The sequence below is a fragment of the Molossus molossus genome, unplaced genomic scaffold (genome assembly GCF_014108415.1).
Source record: "Molossus molossus isolate mMolMol1 unplaced genomic scaffold, mMolMol1.p scaffold_m16_p_18, whole genome shotgun sequence".
In the NCBI taxonomy this organism is placed as follows: domain Eukaryota; kingdom Metazoa; phylum Chordata; class Mammalia; order Chiroptera; family Molossidae; genus Molossus; species Molossus molossus.
This window is the reverse complement of record NW_023425353.1, coordinates 17,437,305-17,457,244: the sequence shown is the minus strand read 5'-3', so window position 1 is coordinate 17,457,244 and position 19,940 is coordinate 17,437,305. Positions and strand designations below refer to the sequence as shown.

At 38.9% G+C, this 19,940-nt stretch overlaps 1 protein-coding gene across 2 annotated transcripts in view; it reads right to left on the bottom strand.

The window, feature by feature from the left end:
- Positions 1-19,940, bottom strand: part of ERC2 (ELKS/RAB6-interacting/CAST family member 2) — a 922,431-nt gene that overhangs the window by 628,406 nt on the left and 274,085 nt on the right. For both annotated transcript variants that reach the window (XR_004960151.1, XM_036266685.1), the window contains exon 4: positions 12,062-12,136. Coding sequence is in view for 1 of the 2 variants with exons in the window: in XM_036266685.1 (XP_036122578.1) it covers positions 12,062-12,136 (75 nt within the window). In the remaining variant the exon portion in view is untranslated. The remainder of the gene's footprint in view (positions 1-12,061; positions 12,137-19,940) is intronic.

Here is a 19,940-nt window from a genome sequence, read left to right as displayed (position 1 = left end):
CAGGCAGGTCCTTTGAGAGTCCAAATAGCCAATCACCAAGCCCCAGACTTGGAGGAAGTTTGAGAGCAGGACAATCCCTTCATAAGCCAAATGAGAACAGTGAGAGCCAGAGGAGACAAGTGACTTGCCAAAGGCCCAACAGCCAGAAGGTTTAGTCCCGAGGTCATTTATTATACCACAGGCCCACTCGGAGTTGCTATTTTTTTCCCCAGTGGTTTCTCCTTTCAAAGATGCTTTTAAAGTCTTTCCACAAGCAAACTATGTGTATTCAGAGCTAAGACTCTGCCTGAAGTAAGTTTGTGAAATCCCTTCTCTCTGGTGGTCCTTGGTCAAATGTACCACCTTTTTTTTACAGGTAAAACTCAGTTTCCAGTCTGAAAGAGACGGGTTGCAGAAGAAAAGGATTCCTTGAGCATCTATTATGTACCAGGGTTTTCCCATGCCTAACTATTTTAATCCCCATCACAACCCTATGCGGGCTGGTGTCATGGTCCCATTTCACAGACAGGAAAGCTGGAGCTCAGGGGAGCGGTAAGCAGCAAGAGCCAGACCTCAGTTTCCATAAATAATCTCACCTTCTCCTTTTGGAGCCTTCTCGGTTCAGCAAAAGAAAGCAAGTGTAGCAGAAATTGTGAATCTTTAAGCTTTTTGATAAATAATTTTTCTTTTAACCAACTTGTTTTTCCTAAATAATAATTCCTAATCATTCCTATACAATGAATGCACATTATTGAAAACATAAAAATTTGGGTGGAAAAAAGAAAAAACAATTCTTTATAATCGCCCCAACCAGAATTAGTGTCAACATTTTGGTACATTCCCCACACCAACCTCCCCCAAGTTTTTATTCCACATTGATAAATATATCCTCTTTACCTATTAAGAATATTAAGTCTCTAACTACTCTAAACCTTAGATATATATCTCTTAGTTGGTTATTGTATAGTTCTATTTTTATTTTTTAATTTGTAAGTAATCAAAATTATTGATCCTTTCCTTTGTAATATTACTTTTTAATAACAGCTTTGTTGATATATAACACACATACCATAAAATTCAACCTCTTAAGGTGTATTCAGTGACTTGTGCAACCATTAACACTGTCTAATTCCAGAATATTTTCATCACCCAAAACCTCTGGACTTATTAGCAGTCACTACCTTTTCCCTCCTTCCCTAGTTTCAAGAAACCACTAATCTACTATCTGTCTCTACGGATATGCCTATATTAGACATTTCATATAAAAGGAATTATATAATATGTGGTCTTTTGCAATTTGCTTCTTTTGCTTAACATTATGCTTTCAAAGTCTATCCATGGTGTAGCAATGTATAGATGATCCATTTCTTTTTATTGCTGAGTAATATTCCACTGTATGGATATAGCATATCTTGCTTATTCATGCAAGATCATGGACATTTGGGTTGTTTTAGCTTTTTGGCTTTTCTTAAAAATGGTGCTATGAGCATTTGTATATAGGATTTTGTTTGTACATATATTTTCAGTTCAGTTAAAGTGTATACCTAAGAGTAGAATTGCTGGGTCACATGGCAACTCTGTGTTTAACATTTTGAGGAATGGCCAAATTGTTTTGCAAAATGGACTGAACCATTTCACACTGCAACATCAATACATGAGGTTTTTCCACATCTTCCCCAACATTTGTTGTCTTTTTCATTTTAGCCAGCCTAGTGGGGGATGAAGTGTATCTAACTGGTGTTGATTTGCATTTCCCTAATGACAAATATTGGACATCTTCTCCTGTCCTTATTGGCTCTTTATATGTTTTCTTTGGAGAAAGACCTATTCAAATCCTTTCCCAATTTTAATAGGATTACTTATCTTTTTATTGTTGAGTTGTTCTTCTTTCATTTTTAAATGAACTTTTAAAGTATATTATCCATAAGAAGGTAGCCATATCATCAATTTTCAGCATGATGAATTATGACAAGGTGACTACATCTGGACACATGGAAACCAGATCATAAACAGATTATTACTTGTACTCCAAAAGTTCCCTTCATGCCCCTCTCAACCTCCACATCCTTCCTCCTCCTCCAGCTTACCCACTATCCACACAGCTAACACCATTGTACTTTTGCCTGTTTTTGAAAAACATATAAACAGAATCGCATTCTATATGTTCTTCTCTGGTTTCTTTCAACACTGTTTTGGGGGTATTCATTATGTTATTACATAAGCAATAGTTTGGTCCATCTCATTGTCAGATAGCATTTCATTATATGAATATCCACTACTTATCCACTCAACTGTTAACAGCTATTTTATTTGTTTCAAGATTTTGGTTAGTCCATATATAATTATGTTTTGTATCTTCTCTTTAAATTAGATCTTGTACAACCATTGTTAGATTTTCTCCTAGATATTTTAGGTTTTTAATACCATCGGAAATGATATTGTTTTCTAAATTTCATGTTGTGTCACTGGTATGTAGAAATATGATTCATTTTAAAATACTGATAACCTATCGAGCTAAGTGTATTTATTAATCTGATAGTTTATACATGGATTCATTGAGACTTCTTAAAAACAAATTATAGTGCCTGTGAATAAAAGTGGTTTTATTTCTTCCTTTCTAATCCTTACACCATGGATGTTCAGAGTATTGTCAAACAGAAGTGGTAGTTACGGGCGTTCTTCCCTTGTTCCCATGTCACAGGGAAAGCTTTCGACATGTCATAATTAAAAGTGATATTTTCTTTAGCTTTCTTGTAGCTGCCTCTTATTAGATTAAGAAAATCCCCTCCTTTGAGTTTGCTAAAAGCTTCTCTTTTTTTTATTTTTGTTTTGGGTTATTTTGGGCATAGATGGATGTTGCATTTATCAAATGCTTGCTCAGCACTTATTGAAAGTATACTAATTTTATTCCTTTATCCCATTAAATACCATTTAATGTTGGATAAATAACATCAATTGATATCCAAAAGCTAGTCCTTGCATTCCTGGAATAAGCATAATTTAGTCATGTGATTTAATTGTCACTGGATTCATTTCACCAGGGTATTTTACATCAAGTTTGAAAGAGATCACTTATAAATCTTATAAATCACTTATAATGGCTTTGTCGAATATTAATATCAAGGTTGTATGGGCCTCATAAATAAGATGAGAAATGTTTCTCTTTTTTTATTCTCTAGAATAATTTCTGTATGATTGATGTAATTTTTTTCTTCACGTGTTTAGCAAAATTCACTAAAGAAATCATCTGGGCCTGCATTTGTTTTGTTTTCTCAGTATGCTTTTTTTTTTTTTTTTTTTTTTTTTGGTACATGCCCCTAGCCACTAGGGCCTAGCCTAGCGGGAACTGATCCCAGGACTCTCTGGACTGCAGGTTGACACTCCAACCACTGAGCCAAACTGGCCAGGGCTCAGTTTGCTTTTTGAATTATCAGGGGGTTTTGTTATTGTTTTTGGTAAGATTTTAAATTCTAGAACCATTTTTTTAATATATACAACCACTCAGATATTCTATTTCTTCATATGCAGCTTTAACAAGTTGTATTTTTTAAATAATTTAACTAAAATTTCAACTTTAGCCCTGGCTGGTTTGGCTCAGCGGTTAGAGCGTCAGCCTGCGGTCCTGAGAGACCCGAGTTCGGTTCCCGCTAAGGGTGCGTACCTCAGTTGCAGTTTGTCCCCGGCCCTGGTTGGTCGTGCGGGTGGCAGCCACTCGATGTGTTCCTTTCACGTCGATGTTTCTCTCTCTCTCTCTCTTCCTTACTCTACCTGAACAAAAAAATGGAAAAATGTCCTCGGGTGAGGATAAAAAAAATATAATAAAATAAAATTTCAACTTTATTATCATAATTTTGTTAATAAAATCTTCTCCTATTTTTAATGTTAATAAGATTGATGGCAATACCCCCCTTTCATCCCTGATAATGGTTATTTGTGCTATCTCTATTTTTTCCATTCTCACCAGAGTTTACATTTTTGTTACTCTCTTAAAAGAAGCAGCATTTGGCCTGGCCGGTGTAGCTCAGTGGTTGAGCATTGACCCATGCACCAAGAGGTTGCTGGTTCACTTCCCGGTCAGGGCCCATGCCCAGGTTTTGGGCCAAATTCCCAGTGGGGAGCATGCAGGAGGCAGCCAATAGATGTTCTCTCTCATTGATGCGTCTCTCTCTCTCTCCCTTCCTCTGTCTCTAAAATCAATTTTAAAAAATCTATTTTAAAAAAGAAGCAGTAGCATTTGGTTTAGGTGTTCTCCTCTGGTATGTGTTTGGTTTTTATTTCATTAACTTCAGCTTTTATCTTTACTTCTTGTTTTGAATATTTCAATTACAGTTGATATTCAATATTATTTTATAATAGTTTCAGGTGTATAGCATAGTGGTTGGATAGCTAAACAATTCACAGAGTAATCCCCCCAATAAGTCTATTACCCACCTGGCACCACACATTGTTATTACAATGTTATTTACTACATTCCCTATGCTTTACTTTACCCCCTCGTGACTGTTTTGTATCTGTCAATTTGTTCTTAATCCCTTCACCTTTTTCACTTGGGCCCCCAAGCCTCCTCCCATCTGGCAACCATCAGTTCGTTTTCTGTATCTATGAGTCCATTTCTGTTGATTGTTTGTTTATTTTGTTCTTTAGATTCCACATATTAGTGAAATCATATGGTATTTGTCTTTCTCTGTCCGACTTATTTCACTTAGAATAACACCCTCTAGGTCCACCCATGCTGTAGCAAATGGTAAGGTTTCGTTCATTTTTTACGGCGGAGTAACATTCCATAGTATATATGTACCACATCAACAAAATGAAAAGACAACCTTCTGAAAGGAAGAAGATATATGCCAAATATACATCTGATAAGGGGTCAATATCCAAAATTTATAAAGAACTCAACAGCTTAATACAAAAACAAAAAAACAATCCAATTTAAAAATGGGCAAAGGACCTGAATAGACATTTCTCTAAAGAAGACTTACAGATAGCCAACACACATATGAAAAGTACTCAACGTCACTAACCAGAGAAATGCAAATTAAAACCACAATGAGATATAAACTCACACCTGTCAGAATGGCTCTCATCAATAAATCAACAAATAACAATTGTTGGTGAGAATATGGAGAAAAGAGAAACCTTGTGCACTATTGGTGGGATTGCAAATTGGTGTAGCCACTATGGAAAACAATATGGAGCTTCATCACAACATTAAAAATAGAACTACCTTATCACCCAGCAATTTCATTTCTGGATATTTATCTGAAGAAATCCAAGATACTAATTCAAAAAGATATATGTATCCCTATGTTTGCTGCAGTGTTATTTACAATATCCAAGATATGGAAGCAACCCAAGTGCCTATCAACTGATGATTTGTTATCTTTTGTGTGAGTGTGTGTGTGTGGTACGTGCCCCGAGCAGGAACTGAACCCAGGACTCTCTGGTCCACAGGCCAATGCTCAACCGCTGAGCCAAACTAGCCAGGGCATGATTTGATATCTTTATATTTCTTTTCTCTCACTTTCTTATGGTTTAATTTGATCTTCCATTGCTTTTTAAACTTAAAAAGTCTTCTCTCAACCAAAGTGAATGGCTTGCTCTTCGCCAGATGCTCCTCATACTTTCCAGCTTCCTTACCTTTGCTCACATAATTCTCACTGTTAATAAACCAATCTTTCAAGGCTTTCCTCAAGTGCTACCTCCTCCGAGTAGCATCCCCTGCCCCTCTCTCATTTGATATCCTCTGAGCCCCCGCAGCCCATTGTGCCATTTTTAGGTCACAATTTAGACCCTGGTTTATGTACTTCCTTCCAATAGTGCCTTAAAGACTGAGCACTCAACTTTTCTGAAAGACCCTCCATGGTGCTGTGCACAAAATAGATGCTTGATAAACACTAGTGTTTATGACTCCACTTCAGGAGTTAAATTCACATCAACAAAACCTGTTTATTGCAGAAATCATCAATTGGCAGCTCATTTAGAATCAAACACATCATAAGAAGTATTTGGGCAAAGAAGAAAACAAGTCACTCTCTCTTTTTTTTTTTTTTTTTTTAATCTTCCTTGCTTCTAAATGACAACTATATATCATACAGAGCTAACATTTAACTTGACATTTTGCTTTTTCTATCACTTAAAACCAACATTTTTTCTTTATTTAAAGACAAATATCACATGATCTCACTTATTTGTGGAATATAATGAACTAAACAAACTGCTGAACAAAATTAACCCAGAGACATAGAGGTGAGGTACAGACTGACAAGCCTCAGAAGGGGGGGGGGGGGGTGAGGGAAGAGATAAACCACAGAACTTACATGCATGTATGCATGACCAATGAACATGGACAACAGAGCTGGGGATGGGTGGGGGGAGGGAAAGAGGGTGTCAATGGGGGAAAATGAGAAACATCTGTAACAAAAACAAATTAATAAATAAACATTTTTTAAGTGCTATTAGAACAATGAAAAATTCTAAGCATGAGAATGACAAAAAAAAATGAAGAAGAAGAAAATAGTTAAATAAGACAACTTTTTTTTTTAATTGAAAGCTGAGAAGATGAAAAAATTTCTCAAGAAAAAAAAAAGAAGCTCAAGGATAATTTTTTGGTATTATAAATGGATAGTGCTCATCAAAAACACAGGGCTTTACAAGTTTGGATAAGTTATGCTCCATACTGTTTTAAAGACTTCAGGGCAAGACTTAAAACTCAGGGGGAAAACAGGGCATATGTTGGCTGCAGGGTACATGTTTGGAATCTATTCAGAGGGCTGGTAACACGTACGCATAAAAAAGGGATGAATCTTGCCTTATAGCACAAAATGCAACTCTGGGCCTTTCTAAAAATACCAACTAGACCTCTCCAGTTCTCATGAGCTGCCTCAACCTGTTCTATGATGCAAACTTCAGTGCATACTTTTCAAAGTAAGTGTTGAAAGAAAAACACAGTTGAACGTATGGGCCATCTTTATTAAAAGCAGACCGGAGGAGTCCTGGCCAGTGTGGCTCAGTGAATAGAGCATCATCCCACATACCAAAGGGTCTTGGGTTTGATTACCAGTTAAGGGCATGTTCCTGGGTTGCGGGTTTGATCCCTGGCTCCAATGCCTATTGGAGGCAACCAATCCCTCCACTCTCTCTAAAAAAATCAATGAAAAAATACCCTCAGGTGAGAATCAACAAACAAACAAACACAGAGCAGGATTAGAGAGTATAAGAACTACGAAGTACAAAACTGTGTTCAAATCTCAACTGCCAACTGACCACCTATAGAACTGTGGGCAGGTTGTTTATCCTCTCTTAACCATGACTTTCTCATCTGTGAAATGGGGCCAACTATGCCTATGCATAAGTTTTTATATGTCAGGCACCCTGCCTGCGGCTACCCATGTGTGGTTAGTGGTGTTCGAGTTGTGGGCTGTCACTGGTGGTGCAGGTAGTATCACTGTTGTTACTGTTGGTATTTTTGTTAAATACCCACAAAAGGAGCCAGGACATATTTTAAGGTCTAAAAGACATCATACTGGCTTGACTAGAACAACTAGACTTGACACAAATTTTACATGAAGACATCATCTTGGGAGAAGAAATAATTCAGTGTTCAAACTCAAACAAATAACAGTTCAAAAGATACATGAAATAAACCTACAGACAAAAACAAAACAAAACATTTCAGCCATGGCATTGTTTTCCTGATTAGATCCCAGGACTTGACTTGCATTCACACTAGAAACTGGGATGCATTAAATGGCCTTGGTTTGGATTTGAAATCTCTCCCTTCCTAGCTCCTGTGGTCTTAGGAGAAGCAGGCAAGTAGTAGTACTTGCCTTCCCCATGTTCCAGCACGTCCCTTCTGTGCCCAGGAGAACTGAATTGCTTGAATTTGACCAAACACCAAGAGATCTTTTCATGGAAACTTAACCCAACTACATGGAAAAGAAGGGTCGTCATCTGCCTGAGCACAAGGATAAGGCTTGGATTTTAGTTTCAACAACAAAAATCAACCTCACCACTAGAGTGTAGCACCTGAATATAAAGTCACATTTTTTCATCAACAGCACAACTACAAGTAGACAATTTAGTTAAGGTCAATCTTGAATTGATTACAATGCAGTTCCCTTAGAAAGCCCAGTGGGGACAATTTTACTCAAGAAGGATCACTCATGACACACATGTGCCCTGGCTGGTCCTGTGACTAGAAACCTAAACACCCACAGTCCTCACTTCAGTTGCTATGGAGATACCATCACACGGTAACATTATGCCCCTAGCTTCTTAATCCACTTTAGATAACAAGTTCATCAAATCAAGTATATTTTCTGCCAGTTTCACTAAAACCCTGACATCACTCATATATGTCTCATTTGATAAATTCTGCTGAATTTAGTGCTAGCATAACGCTTGTTTTTCTTTATGAATGAGTGTCACTTAATTTATAAGCAAATGAGAATTAGAGAACTCCATGTATTTTCTGTTCTGTCTGAGCTGTGAAGTGTGAGTGAGGTTTTATGCCCTATCTCAGTAATTATTATTCTGGGGTTGGTTGGGGGTTTTGCATTTTTTTTAACACAACTTTCTTTCTGTTCCTTCCTTCTGTGATTGCTGGAGCTGCTGCAGCCATCTTGTTCAGACAGGCAGAAGGTAGTTGTCTGAAAACAGAGCTCACATAAAGGAAGCCAAAATAAGAGATGGAATGAGGGAAAATGGGATATCTTCATATCTTCTGAGCCCCTGGATCAAGCTGTACTTGAAGCAATACATGTAAGTGAATGTGTGTGTGTGTGTGTGTGTGTGTGTGTGTGTTTCTCATTTATATGAGCCAATAAATTTCCTTTTGGCTTAAGCCATTTTGAATTATATTTCCATTCATTTAGAAGTTCTGACTAACAAAGAAAAAACTGTTTGAGATTATCTGACAAGTACTGTCATTACTGTAATTCATTTCCCTTTAAACACACACACAACACTGGATACAGCTTTATGAATGAACCCAAGAAAGTACAACTTTTGGACATCATGTTTATGCCATGTCAAATTTATAATAAAAGCAGATTAAAAACACATTCTTTCAAAGGATTTAGCATTAAAGAAAGAAAAAAGAAGATAAAAAGCCTTTTAACTGCCCTTTTTATTGACAGTTCTCCATACGAGCAGAAAAGAGGAGCTTAGTAAAGAATTTTTAGACACAAAAGCAAGAAAAAGCACTGCAACATCTACAAGAAAACTAATTCTTCTGAGAAACACACACAGTGTTCTAACAGTGCACACCTGGAACATACCTGCCAGACCAAATCGGGATCAAAATTAAAACTTGGAGCTCCCTGCAAGAAGACAAATCACAAATAACTTCAATTCACTTTGCTTCCCTTCATTTTCATTCAGGCGACTTTAGCTCCCTGGCTCAGCTGGCTGGCGAGCGATGTGATGGCTACAAATGGCCCTCCCACGCTCGCCCCACAGAGATACAGCCTCACAACTCTCAAGTCCTGAGGGGCACGCAGAGCGTCACTGCACCTGTGAGAGCGTGGTTCTAAAGTGCTTGAGCCTGGGCCAGATGTCACAGATTTTCACAATAAATACCCTTCTGGAGTTGATGCAAAGTATATGTGTGGAGAAGATGAGGGGTCAGAAGGTCCCCCTCAGATTCACTAAGAAGCAAGGGATACATAGGGGTAACTTCTAAGGCCTTCATTCATGTCCTCTCTCTGAAACTACAGATCCAGTTTACTCTAGGAAAGCTCCCTTTAACTTCAGACTTGCCCAGGTGCTCTAGATAACACCGATGTTTACCCAAAGGTGTTTAAGTTGAAACACAAGAGTGTCTCAGATTCTACCCACCAGGATTAAGGGTCGGTTCTATTTGGTAGTCAACCCTATGGCTTGCAAAATATTGGTTTCCAGTATTCCCGCCAATTTAAAAGGGATGTAATATATGAAATCACATGAGGTCACAGCCTCTATCACAAGCTATACACATGGCTAAGTAAATGACCCTCTCCCAGCTGCCTCCATAATTCAATTTATGCATGATGAGTAGATGCTAATGGGACCCAGACTTCTCCACTGACAAAACAGAAGGCAGTGCTTTGTAAACAAGCAGGCATCAAAAAGACAACAGAAAAACTCCAGGCTCGATTCTCTGACAAATACATTGATCATCATTTGTCCTAAAAGTGTGTTCTATAAATCAGTATCATTGGCATCAGAAGAGAAAAACTCCAGACTCAGTTTGCTCATAATATACGGGTGTAAATTTGCCCTAAAAAAATAGTTTTTATTTCTACCCACGTAGCTAGCCTAAACAAATGCTTTTATTATTTTTCATTTTCGAACAAAATATGATACTAAAAACAGCAAGCTAGAATCAAACATGTTCTATTTATAAAAGTCACAAATAAGTACTAATTGTCTTTATAGTGACCTCTACTAAGAAAACGCCCACAGCACTGGGAGAGATGTCATTCCTGGTTTCTCCAAAGATTTTTAAAACACACTCATTCTTTATTTTTTGGAAACAAATTGTTACATGCATCCTCTTTTCCATTACTAATTGTGCAGATATAAGTGTAGAGCTGGGCAGAAAGGGGACTGAGTGACTCCTTACAAAGAAATAAAATAAAATAAAAACATGTAAAATAAAATTTTTGGTCTTTTTTTCTTTTTCTTTTTCTTTTGTTTTTAAGCTTCAACAAAGTTTCAAGTTTGGTTCTAATGTAAAGTGAGGATGAAATCTCAGTTATAAATCACTCCCCTAAACCCCGACGCCCCAGGTGTAGAATAAGGTTCTTTTCAAAATGAGTTAAAATTACATAAATTCAAAACAAATTGATGAGCCAAAATTAGCAATTATTTTTTAATCTCACTGGCAGTTGGCCCCTTTGATGATATTTTTCAAACCAATTTGCTGCAAATGCATTATGAGTGCCTTGACTCATGAATCCTTGGGGAGATATATAGTTTGAAAGCAAATGTTCTACATTATTTCCACAAAAATCTACTTGGATGAAGACATTGCCGTTGACTAGAAAATAATCCCAAGTCAGAACTGTACATGCCAAGAACTCAATAGTTCATATTAATTTCTTTTCCCCAGGACATGGAAATTTTTTGGCAGACCATTCAAAATCATGTACTGCAAGACAGACAGAAAAATTATCATCATATCTGTAGGTCTCCTGATTCTCTTGTAGGCTGATGGTGACCAGCAAACTCTTGAGTGTTAAACTCAAGTGTGAAATTACTAAATTGCAAACATCTCTGTTACGGGTTTTTTTTCTTCTTTATGGAGCAATTTAAATCAAGAATTATTTGTTCTTAAGATAAATACTCTACTATTTGCTTCCTTTTGGCAAAAACTGGAAGTAACAAGACTTCACATTTCTGGATACTGACAAAGCAATTGGTTTTCATTTAGCTCTGTTTCTTAATCATAGATCATGACTTGGCCATCATCATTTACTTCATTATTCTTTAAATGCTCTAAATCCATCCAGGAGGATCTTTGATTCTTTTAACAGCATATTTCTATGCTTCTACAGCTAAAGAGGGTGCCTGGAGAGTATTTTAAAAATTATTACTTCCAGGCTTGGTTAGGAGAAAATACTGGAGTCAAGAAAAAGTATTATTCTTTGATAAGTAAATTTTGCTAATAGCATCATTTAAATTATTTAATGACTCAGTTGCATATAAAGTAGCTTTCTTTGCCAAATCGTAGTTTCTTAAGGTGTCTTTTCATTATACTGTGAGTGGGAGGAAATAAAGAATCCTTCCAGGTTTAGAAATTTACTTTTCAAGCACACACAAAACCTCCCTTAAGGTGGAAACCTCCCCATGCTCTGGAAATGAACCCAGCTCCTTTCAGCCAAGGGATAACTTGAGCCTTTATTCTCTTGCTCAGAAAAGGAATCTTAAAGGGCCAGGAAATTAAATGTACCCGGGAAGGAAAAAGATCCAGAATAAAAGCACTCACCAGGACACCTAGAGAAAAACACAACTTTCATTTCACATGTTTGTTAGCCACCATCAGTTAGAACAAACTCGGGAGGCACAGCTGTTTTTGACAAACGTGAACAGCTCCTACCTTCATTTCAATGACAGTCTGGAGAGCCTTCGTCTTGGCTGGCTCCGGCTGAAGTTGGCTTCTTCGGTGCAATTCCTGCGGAGGAACACGATAGAAATAAGCCTGACGGTTCATCCTCCTGTTACACCATGACCTTTACACAGGTACCACACAGCCCACCGGGTACAGGTTTGCTGTGCACAGACAGAAACAAGCCACAGGTGCCTCTTCCCCCCACCCTCTTGAGCATCCCTCCTGCCTGGAGCCCGAGTTCTGGTGAAAAGCTCCTGGCACATGCGCTATTTCTGAAACTTCCATCAATAATTAATGTCAACTGTGACAAAGCCAGCAAGTAATTATAGTCCAAATACTGTTCAACACTGGGGCTGTTGCCCAGCCATCAGATCATAATTTACTAAATTACATTGCCCTGTACTCCCAATACAAACACAGCAAGAAAACGGAGGCAAGAAATGACTAACGTACGTGTGGCATTTGGCTACTGAGCTACGTTTGAAATGAGCGATTTAAAACCTTTCCAGTATAACTGTGTCACTTTTTGGAGTGAACTGATCTGATGAAATCCTGTGAATCTTGTACTAACTAATTTACAGTTTTGGTCCTTGTTCAAAATCACGTGTGTGATGTGTTTCTGCAGTCGTGATGCTGAGAAATTAAAACTGGCATTAATAGCAACAGTGTTAGAGAAGAGGTAAAGAGGGTTACAGCCAGCCGTAGTCAAGAACTTCTGGAATATGATGACTATTTCTTTAGGTAAAAAGTAAACAATAAAATTGCAATTTTAGGCTTGAAGTCTCACTTTTTGCATGCCTCTTTTCAAAAGATTGTCTTGGCAGAAGAGAAAACAAGGTTTTTTCAGTTCATGCTTTGATTTTCATAATAATTATCAACAGTTTTATGAAAGCAGCCAATGATAGGAATAAACTCAAGTGCTCACACATGTGTATGCTGCTGATACAAGGTACCTACGAAATAATTCCATTAAGAATGATTTGACTTGACTTCGGTCAAGACAGCGGCGAAGGTAAACGTGGTCTCACCTCCTCCCACAACCACATAAAAATTACAACTAAACTACAACACAATCATCATTCAGAACCACCTAAAATCAAGCTGAATGCAAGTCCTACAACTATGAAATTAAAGAAGCAGCCAAACCGAGACAGGTAGGAGAGGCAGAGGGTGGACTGGCTGGTCCCACACCCACATGTGGCGGATACAAATCAGGAGGACACCTCAACTGGGAAGGTCCTCCCTGAGGAGTGAGGGGTCCCTGTACCACACCAGGCTCCCAGCTCAGGGTTCCAGTGGCAGGAAAAGAAGTCCCCATAACTTCTGGCTGGAAAAACCAGCAGGGTCTGAGGCTGAGGGAAGCTGAGGCTGTGGGAGCCCCAGGCAGATCCGCTTAAAGGGCCCCCGCATGGATATACTCAGACTTTCTCTCTCTAAACTCAGAGGGGAGGCAGCTTGAGGGGTGCCAGAGACATACAGTTGTCCCTCACCACTTCCCGTTTTGACTTGCACAGCTTCATCTATAGTGGTTTTTTCAAATATATTCATTAAAAAGTTGATCAAAGAATTAACATCATTAAAATGTCCATATTACCCAAAGCAATCTATAGATTCAATGCAATCCCCATCAAAATACCAACATTTCACAGAACTAGAACAAATACTTCAAAAGTTTATATGGAATAAAAAAAGACCCCGAATAGCCACAGCAATCTTGAAAAAGGACAAAGTAGGTGGGATCACAATATCAGATATCAGGTTATACTACAAAGCTACTGTAATCAAAGCAGGCTGGTACTGGCACAAGAACAGGCATATAGACCAGTGGAACAGAACAGAGAACCTAGAAATTGACCCAAGACATTATGCTCAATTAATATTTAACAAAGGTGGCAAGAGCATACAATGGAATAAAGACAGCCTCTTTAATAAATGGTGTTGGGAAAATTGGACAGCTACATGCCAAAAAAACGAAACTAGACCATCAACTTACACCATATACAAGAATAAACTCAAAATGGATAAAAGACTTAAATGTGACTCCTGAGTCTATAAAAATCCTAGAAGAAAATGTAGGCAACAAAATTTCAGACATCATACGCAGCAGAATTTTCAATGATATATCACCTAAGGCAACAGAAACAAAGGAGAAAATGAACACATGGGACTACATCAAACTGAAAAGCTTCTGCACAGCAAAAGAAATAACCATCAAAATGGAAAGGTAACCCACTATATGGGAGAGCATAGTTGCCAATGTTACATCAGATAAGGGGTTAATTTCCAAAATATATAGAGTACTCACACAACTCAACAAAAGGAAGACAAAGAACCCAATTAAAAAATGGGCAGAGGAACTAAAGAGACACCTCTCCAAACAGGACATACAAATGGCCAAGAGACATATGAAGAAATGTTCAACATCACTAATCATCAGAGAGATGCAAATCAAAACAACAATGAAGTATCACCTCACACCTTTCAGAATGGCCGCCAACAACAAATCATCAAACAACAAGTGTTGGCGAGGGTGTGAAGAAAAGGGGACTCTAGTACACTGCTGGTGGGAATGCAGACTGGAGCAGCCACTATGAAAAACACTATGGTGTTACCTCAAAAAATTAAAAATTGGATTGCCATTCGACCCAGTGATCCCACTTCTAGGAATGTACCCTAAGAAGCCTGAAATACCAGCTTCAGAACACATCAAAACACCACCACCCAACCACCTCCACAAGTGGCACATTCAATGAGCAGACTCAGTGGATACGAGAGCCCTGATGAAGTAAGCCTTGCTCTGTGTGGTGGGCCCCTACACAGCTGATCCTCCAAGGAAGTCAGAGGCCAGTGGTCAGTGGGCACAGCCAGTCCTTGCAGCTTATCAGCCTGAGTAAATCCCTCCCATTGACTCAATTTCAACAGAAAGGTGGACAGTCCACACTAGAGGTGCACCTCAAGGGCCCAGCTGGGTGATCAGGGAGCCTGTGCCACTGGATCCTACAGGACACCTACAACAACAGACCACCCTATGACGCCTAGGAGACATAGCAACTCTACCTAGTATGTAGAAACAATCACAGTGAAGCAGCCAAAATGAGGAGACAAAGAGACATGGTCCAAATGAAAGAAAAGAACAAAACTCTGGGAAAAGAATTAAACAAAATGGAGATAAGCAATCAATCAGATGCAGAGTTCAAAACACTGGTTATAAGGTTGCTCAAGAACTTGGTGAAACATTCAAGGGACTTAGTGAGACCTTCAAGGAACTTAAGGAGACCTCCAAGGAACTTAGTGAGAACATCAACAACACAAAAAAGGACCAGTCAGAAATGAAGGACGCACAAACTGAAATAAAGAATAATTTACAAGAAATCAATGGTAAAGTAGGTAAAACCAAGATGCAAACCATTGTTGTGGACTATAAGGAAGCAAAAAATACCCAATCAGAACAGCAAAAAACTTCCCTAACTTGGTGAAGGAAACAGACATACAGTCCAGGAAGAATAGAGTCTCAAACAAGATTTATCCAAAGGAGGCCCACACTAAGACACATCATCATCAAAAATGCCAAAAATTATATACAAAAAGAGAATTTTAAAAGCAGCAAGAGAAAAGCAGTTATTTACCTACAAAGGAGCTCCCATAAGACTGTCAGCTGATTTCCCAAAAGAAACTCTGCAGGCCAGAAAGGAGTGGCAAGAGATATTCAAGGTGATGAAAAGCAACAACCTACAACCAAGATTACTTTATCCTCCAAAGCTATCATTTAGAATCGATAGGCATATCAGGAGTTTCCCAGACAAGGAAAAGCTAAAGAAGTTCATTACCACCAAACCAGTATTATATGAAGTGTTGAAGGGTCTTCTTGAAGGAGAAGAAGAAAAAATATATGAACAAACAAAATGGCAATGAATACATATCTATCAACAACTGAATCTACAAACAAAATGAGCAAGCAGAACAGAAACAGACTCATAGATACAAAGAACTTTTTGTTGCTTGCCAGATGGGTGGGGGTTGGGGAGATGGGTGAAAAAGATGAAGAATTTAAGAAGTACTAATTGGTTGTTAGACTGATGAACCTCAAAGGGAAGTGGGGAGAGAGGGTGAGATGAGATCAACCAAAGAACTTCTATGCATGTATGCACAACCAATGGACACCAACAATAGTGTGGGGAAAGCAGGGGAGTGGGATTGGGGAGGAGAGGGTAAATAGGGAGAAAAAGGGGGGATGTCTTTGATACATTCAACAATAAAGATAAGTTTTAAAAAATAATTAAAAGAATCATTTGACTTGTAAGTCACCTATGGAGTAATTCCATAAGACTTATTTGCTTCTAGAAAAACAACGTAAAGACAACATGGAACAGTTTTAGGCCTTTACATTCCACTGGACCACAGACATTTCAAAAAAAGAAAGAAAGAAACAGCAACAACAACAAAACTTGGACATTGAAAAAAGAAGGGCTTTTCTTTCTTTAGAATTTCTAGCTTTCTCCAAGTATGGGCATTAAAATGAACACTACCTGCACCACTACCATCTGTTACCATTATCTTTCATAAAGACAGAATATATCTGATATAAAAACTGTCAGAAGAATAGAATCCCACAATAAGATAGTCCTTTCCAGGATAAGAAAATAGGTGACCTTTCACTCATGTCCCATTACACTGTTCTTATTTGCCAGCGGTCCAAGAAGACCTGGTCGTGGACCATCATGCACATATCCAGGGACCAGCACTACGGAACCATGGTTACAGCTCTGGACTGTAGCAGTCTTCGAGGGGGAAGGCGGGGAGCATATTTTCTTCTCAAAGTCATCATTAGCACAAATCAGCAATGTTGTGCAAAATTGCTTCTCAACCTTTAATTTCAGAAGAATTGGACTAGAATTTGTACTTCTAAGTTATCCAAAATGGCCTCATATCAGTAAGGATATGTTTTCCTCTAACATATCCCTGAAAGGGATGGAGTCAATTATTTACTGAATCCATTTCATGACTAGACAGACATAGAGAGATTCTGTGTCCTTTTGGAGACACTGGGCTGCAATGATCTGGCAACAATGGTCATTTTTAGGCTCCATGGTAATGGCAGAGATTTTCTGAAAGAATGACCTTAAAAGCCACTGTCCTTTATTGTACATCTACAGTGCCCCCAGTACTACTTGTCTTCTTTAAGCCTCAACACTACCTTATGAGGAGTATGATCTGTGTGGTGAGTCCTGTGGGCTGCTGGTAAACATTTAACAAACAGCACCCACCATGGTCAACTTCAAGCTACCTAGGTGGTGTCACTGAATACAGAGTTAGGAAGAGTAGTGCAATAACACCTCATTGTATAGTATTTCCACCACATGGACACAATAGGTATAATAACATCAAGAGCATAGATAACAGTATGATATAATGAAAATGTGAGAACTTAATACAAGCACTTTAATCATGAGTTTGGATATTTAATTTGTAACACAGCTTGTTAAAACAAGTTTCCAATATTTGGCTACCATGGATAGTAGAACCCAGTTCCAGCACACCACTGGGTGAATCACATTATACTCCAAACCTCCATAAAAAAAACTACTTAGCCCTAAATATTAACTCCAAGAGAGCTGGAGATCACTAGATCAATAAAAATCTCATAGATGAGAAAACAGAAATTAAGTCACTTATCAGAATTGTTCCACAGTAAGTGGTAGAAGAAATATATTTCACAGGTCACTAGTTCTGATACTGTTATTGGTGGGGAGCTCTCTGTGTTCCCACCAATTGCTGGTGAAGGTAGGCTTCTTGCAATGTCCCAAGAAAAGGAATTTTCTGAGACTCGCATAGGAGAATGAGTGGCATTTATGTGCATGAAATTACATCCCTGAGTTTCCAAGGTCTCATTTCCCTCCCTACTGCCAGGGAAAAAGTCCTATTTTGCTTTCAGCAGAGCAAGGACTAAAACCATTGCCCGAGTTTCCATTCTATGTTTGCAGGGTCCAATCCAGAAGCAGGCTAGCATAGCTTATGTTCCCAGCTGCAGTCCATCAGCCCATTGCAGGTGGGGTCTGCAGGACCACATGGCTATGGAGGGAACATTGGCAGGAGCAAAGCCAGAGGAACAAGAGAACCAAGAGCACAGAGAGGGTGAACTCCTTTGTCTGGGGGATCATGTATTCACAAATTTTCATGGGCTTGCAGTGGCCCCACCCCCTTGGCCAATGATCTCTGTTCCAGGTTAGACTGACAGGCACCTTCCCTGACTTCATTGAGCATGCACCCTTCTCCCCTTTGTTGGACCCCATCCCCCAGTGAGTTGCAGAGAATGGACCGGTGGTTCCCTGGGGAGTGGAAAGTTGCAGCTTCCTGGTGAAGCTGCCCAGGTGGCCATGCTTATAATGTCTGGCCTCCCTTTTGCTCCTTTCCTATTATTAATAACTAGCTAATTAGAATGGTAACACTACCATGTGGAATCAAAATCATCTTAACGAAAAAAGATGAGGATAAAATTTATGAAAATTTCATACCATAGCCAATCCCAGTTCCAAAATGAAAATCATATGATAATTTGAGAAGAGAGGTTAAACTTGTATAAAACAAATAAAAATAACCAAGAAGCAACAAAGCAAAGCAACGAAAATAAAACCCAAAGGGTAAAGGCATGTGCTGTTATAATTTCTGCCAAGCACAAAAATATTTTTAAGGCAAATATGCACTAACAAAGCTAAACTTGTAGCAATAGTTTTGCAAAAATGGAAATGGCTCTCTTTGCTATAATTATACAAGTTCTGCAATAATATAAACCAGCTCAGAATCCAGATTGGGCCCTTACCCTCTATGTCACTCATAAAAAATAACATTTCCAAATGCCGATGAATTATCATTTCCCTTTCTTAACTACACTACTTTTTTTTTTTTTTTGGTATCCTCACCCGAGGACATTTTTCCATTTTTTGTTCAGATAGAGTGGGAGGGAGAGAGAGGAAGAGAGAGAGAGAGAGAAACATCAATGTGAAGGGACACATCGAGTGGCTGCCACCCGCACGACCAACCAGGGCCGGGGACAAACTGCAACTGAGGTACATGCCCTTAGCGGGAACCGAACCCGGGTCTCTCTGGACCGCAGGCCGACGCTCCAACCGCTGAGCCAAACCGGCCAGGGCTTAACTACACTACTTTTTAATCAATCCTTACTTCTTGGGTTCTGAGGATCACCGTCATTCCTAAGATGTCAGGTAAGTGGAGATTGTGATCTGCATGCAGACTTCATGGACTATCTAAAATCCCCACCTCAGATATTCATCCATCTAGGAGACTCAGAAAACTTAAAAAGCTCTCTGACTGTAGCCAAGGAGACCGGTTGTCCAGTGAAGATTTCTATCCTATTCATTCCTGTAAAGCATTGATTTTCAACCTTTTCCATCTCACGGCACACATAAACTAATTACTAAAATACTGCAGCACACCAAAAAATATATTTTTTGCCAATATGACACACACACAAAATAGGTATAATTTTGATTCATTCACACCAGAAAGCTATTTTGTGTTGGCTATTGTCGTTTTTTTATTGGACAACCTGAGGGAAAAGAGGTCAGTGCCCCTGACTAAATAGGTATTGCTTGTTTTAAAAATGTTTGCATCACCCTGGCCAGTTTTGCCCAGCAGTTAGAGCATTGGCCGGCGGACCTAAGAGTCCCGGGTTCTGTTCCCACTAAGGGCATGTACCTTGGTTGCAGTTTGTCCCCGGCCCCAGTTGGGATTGTATGGGTGGCAACCAGTCGATGTGTCTCTCTCACATTGATGTTTCTCTCTCTCTCTTCCTCCCTCTCTCCCTTCTGCTCTATCTGAAGATAAATGCAAAAAATGCCCTCGGGTGAGG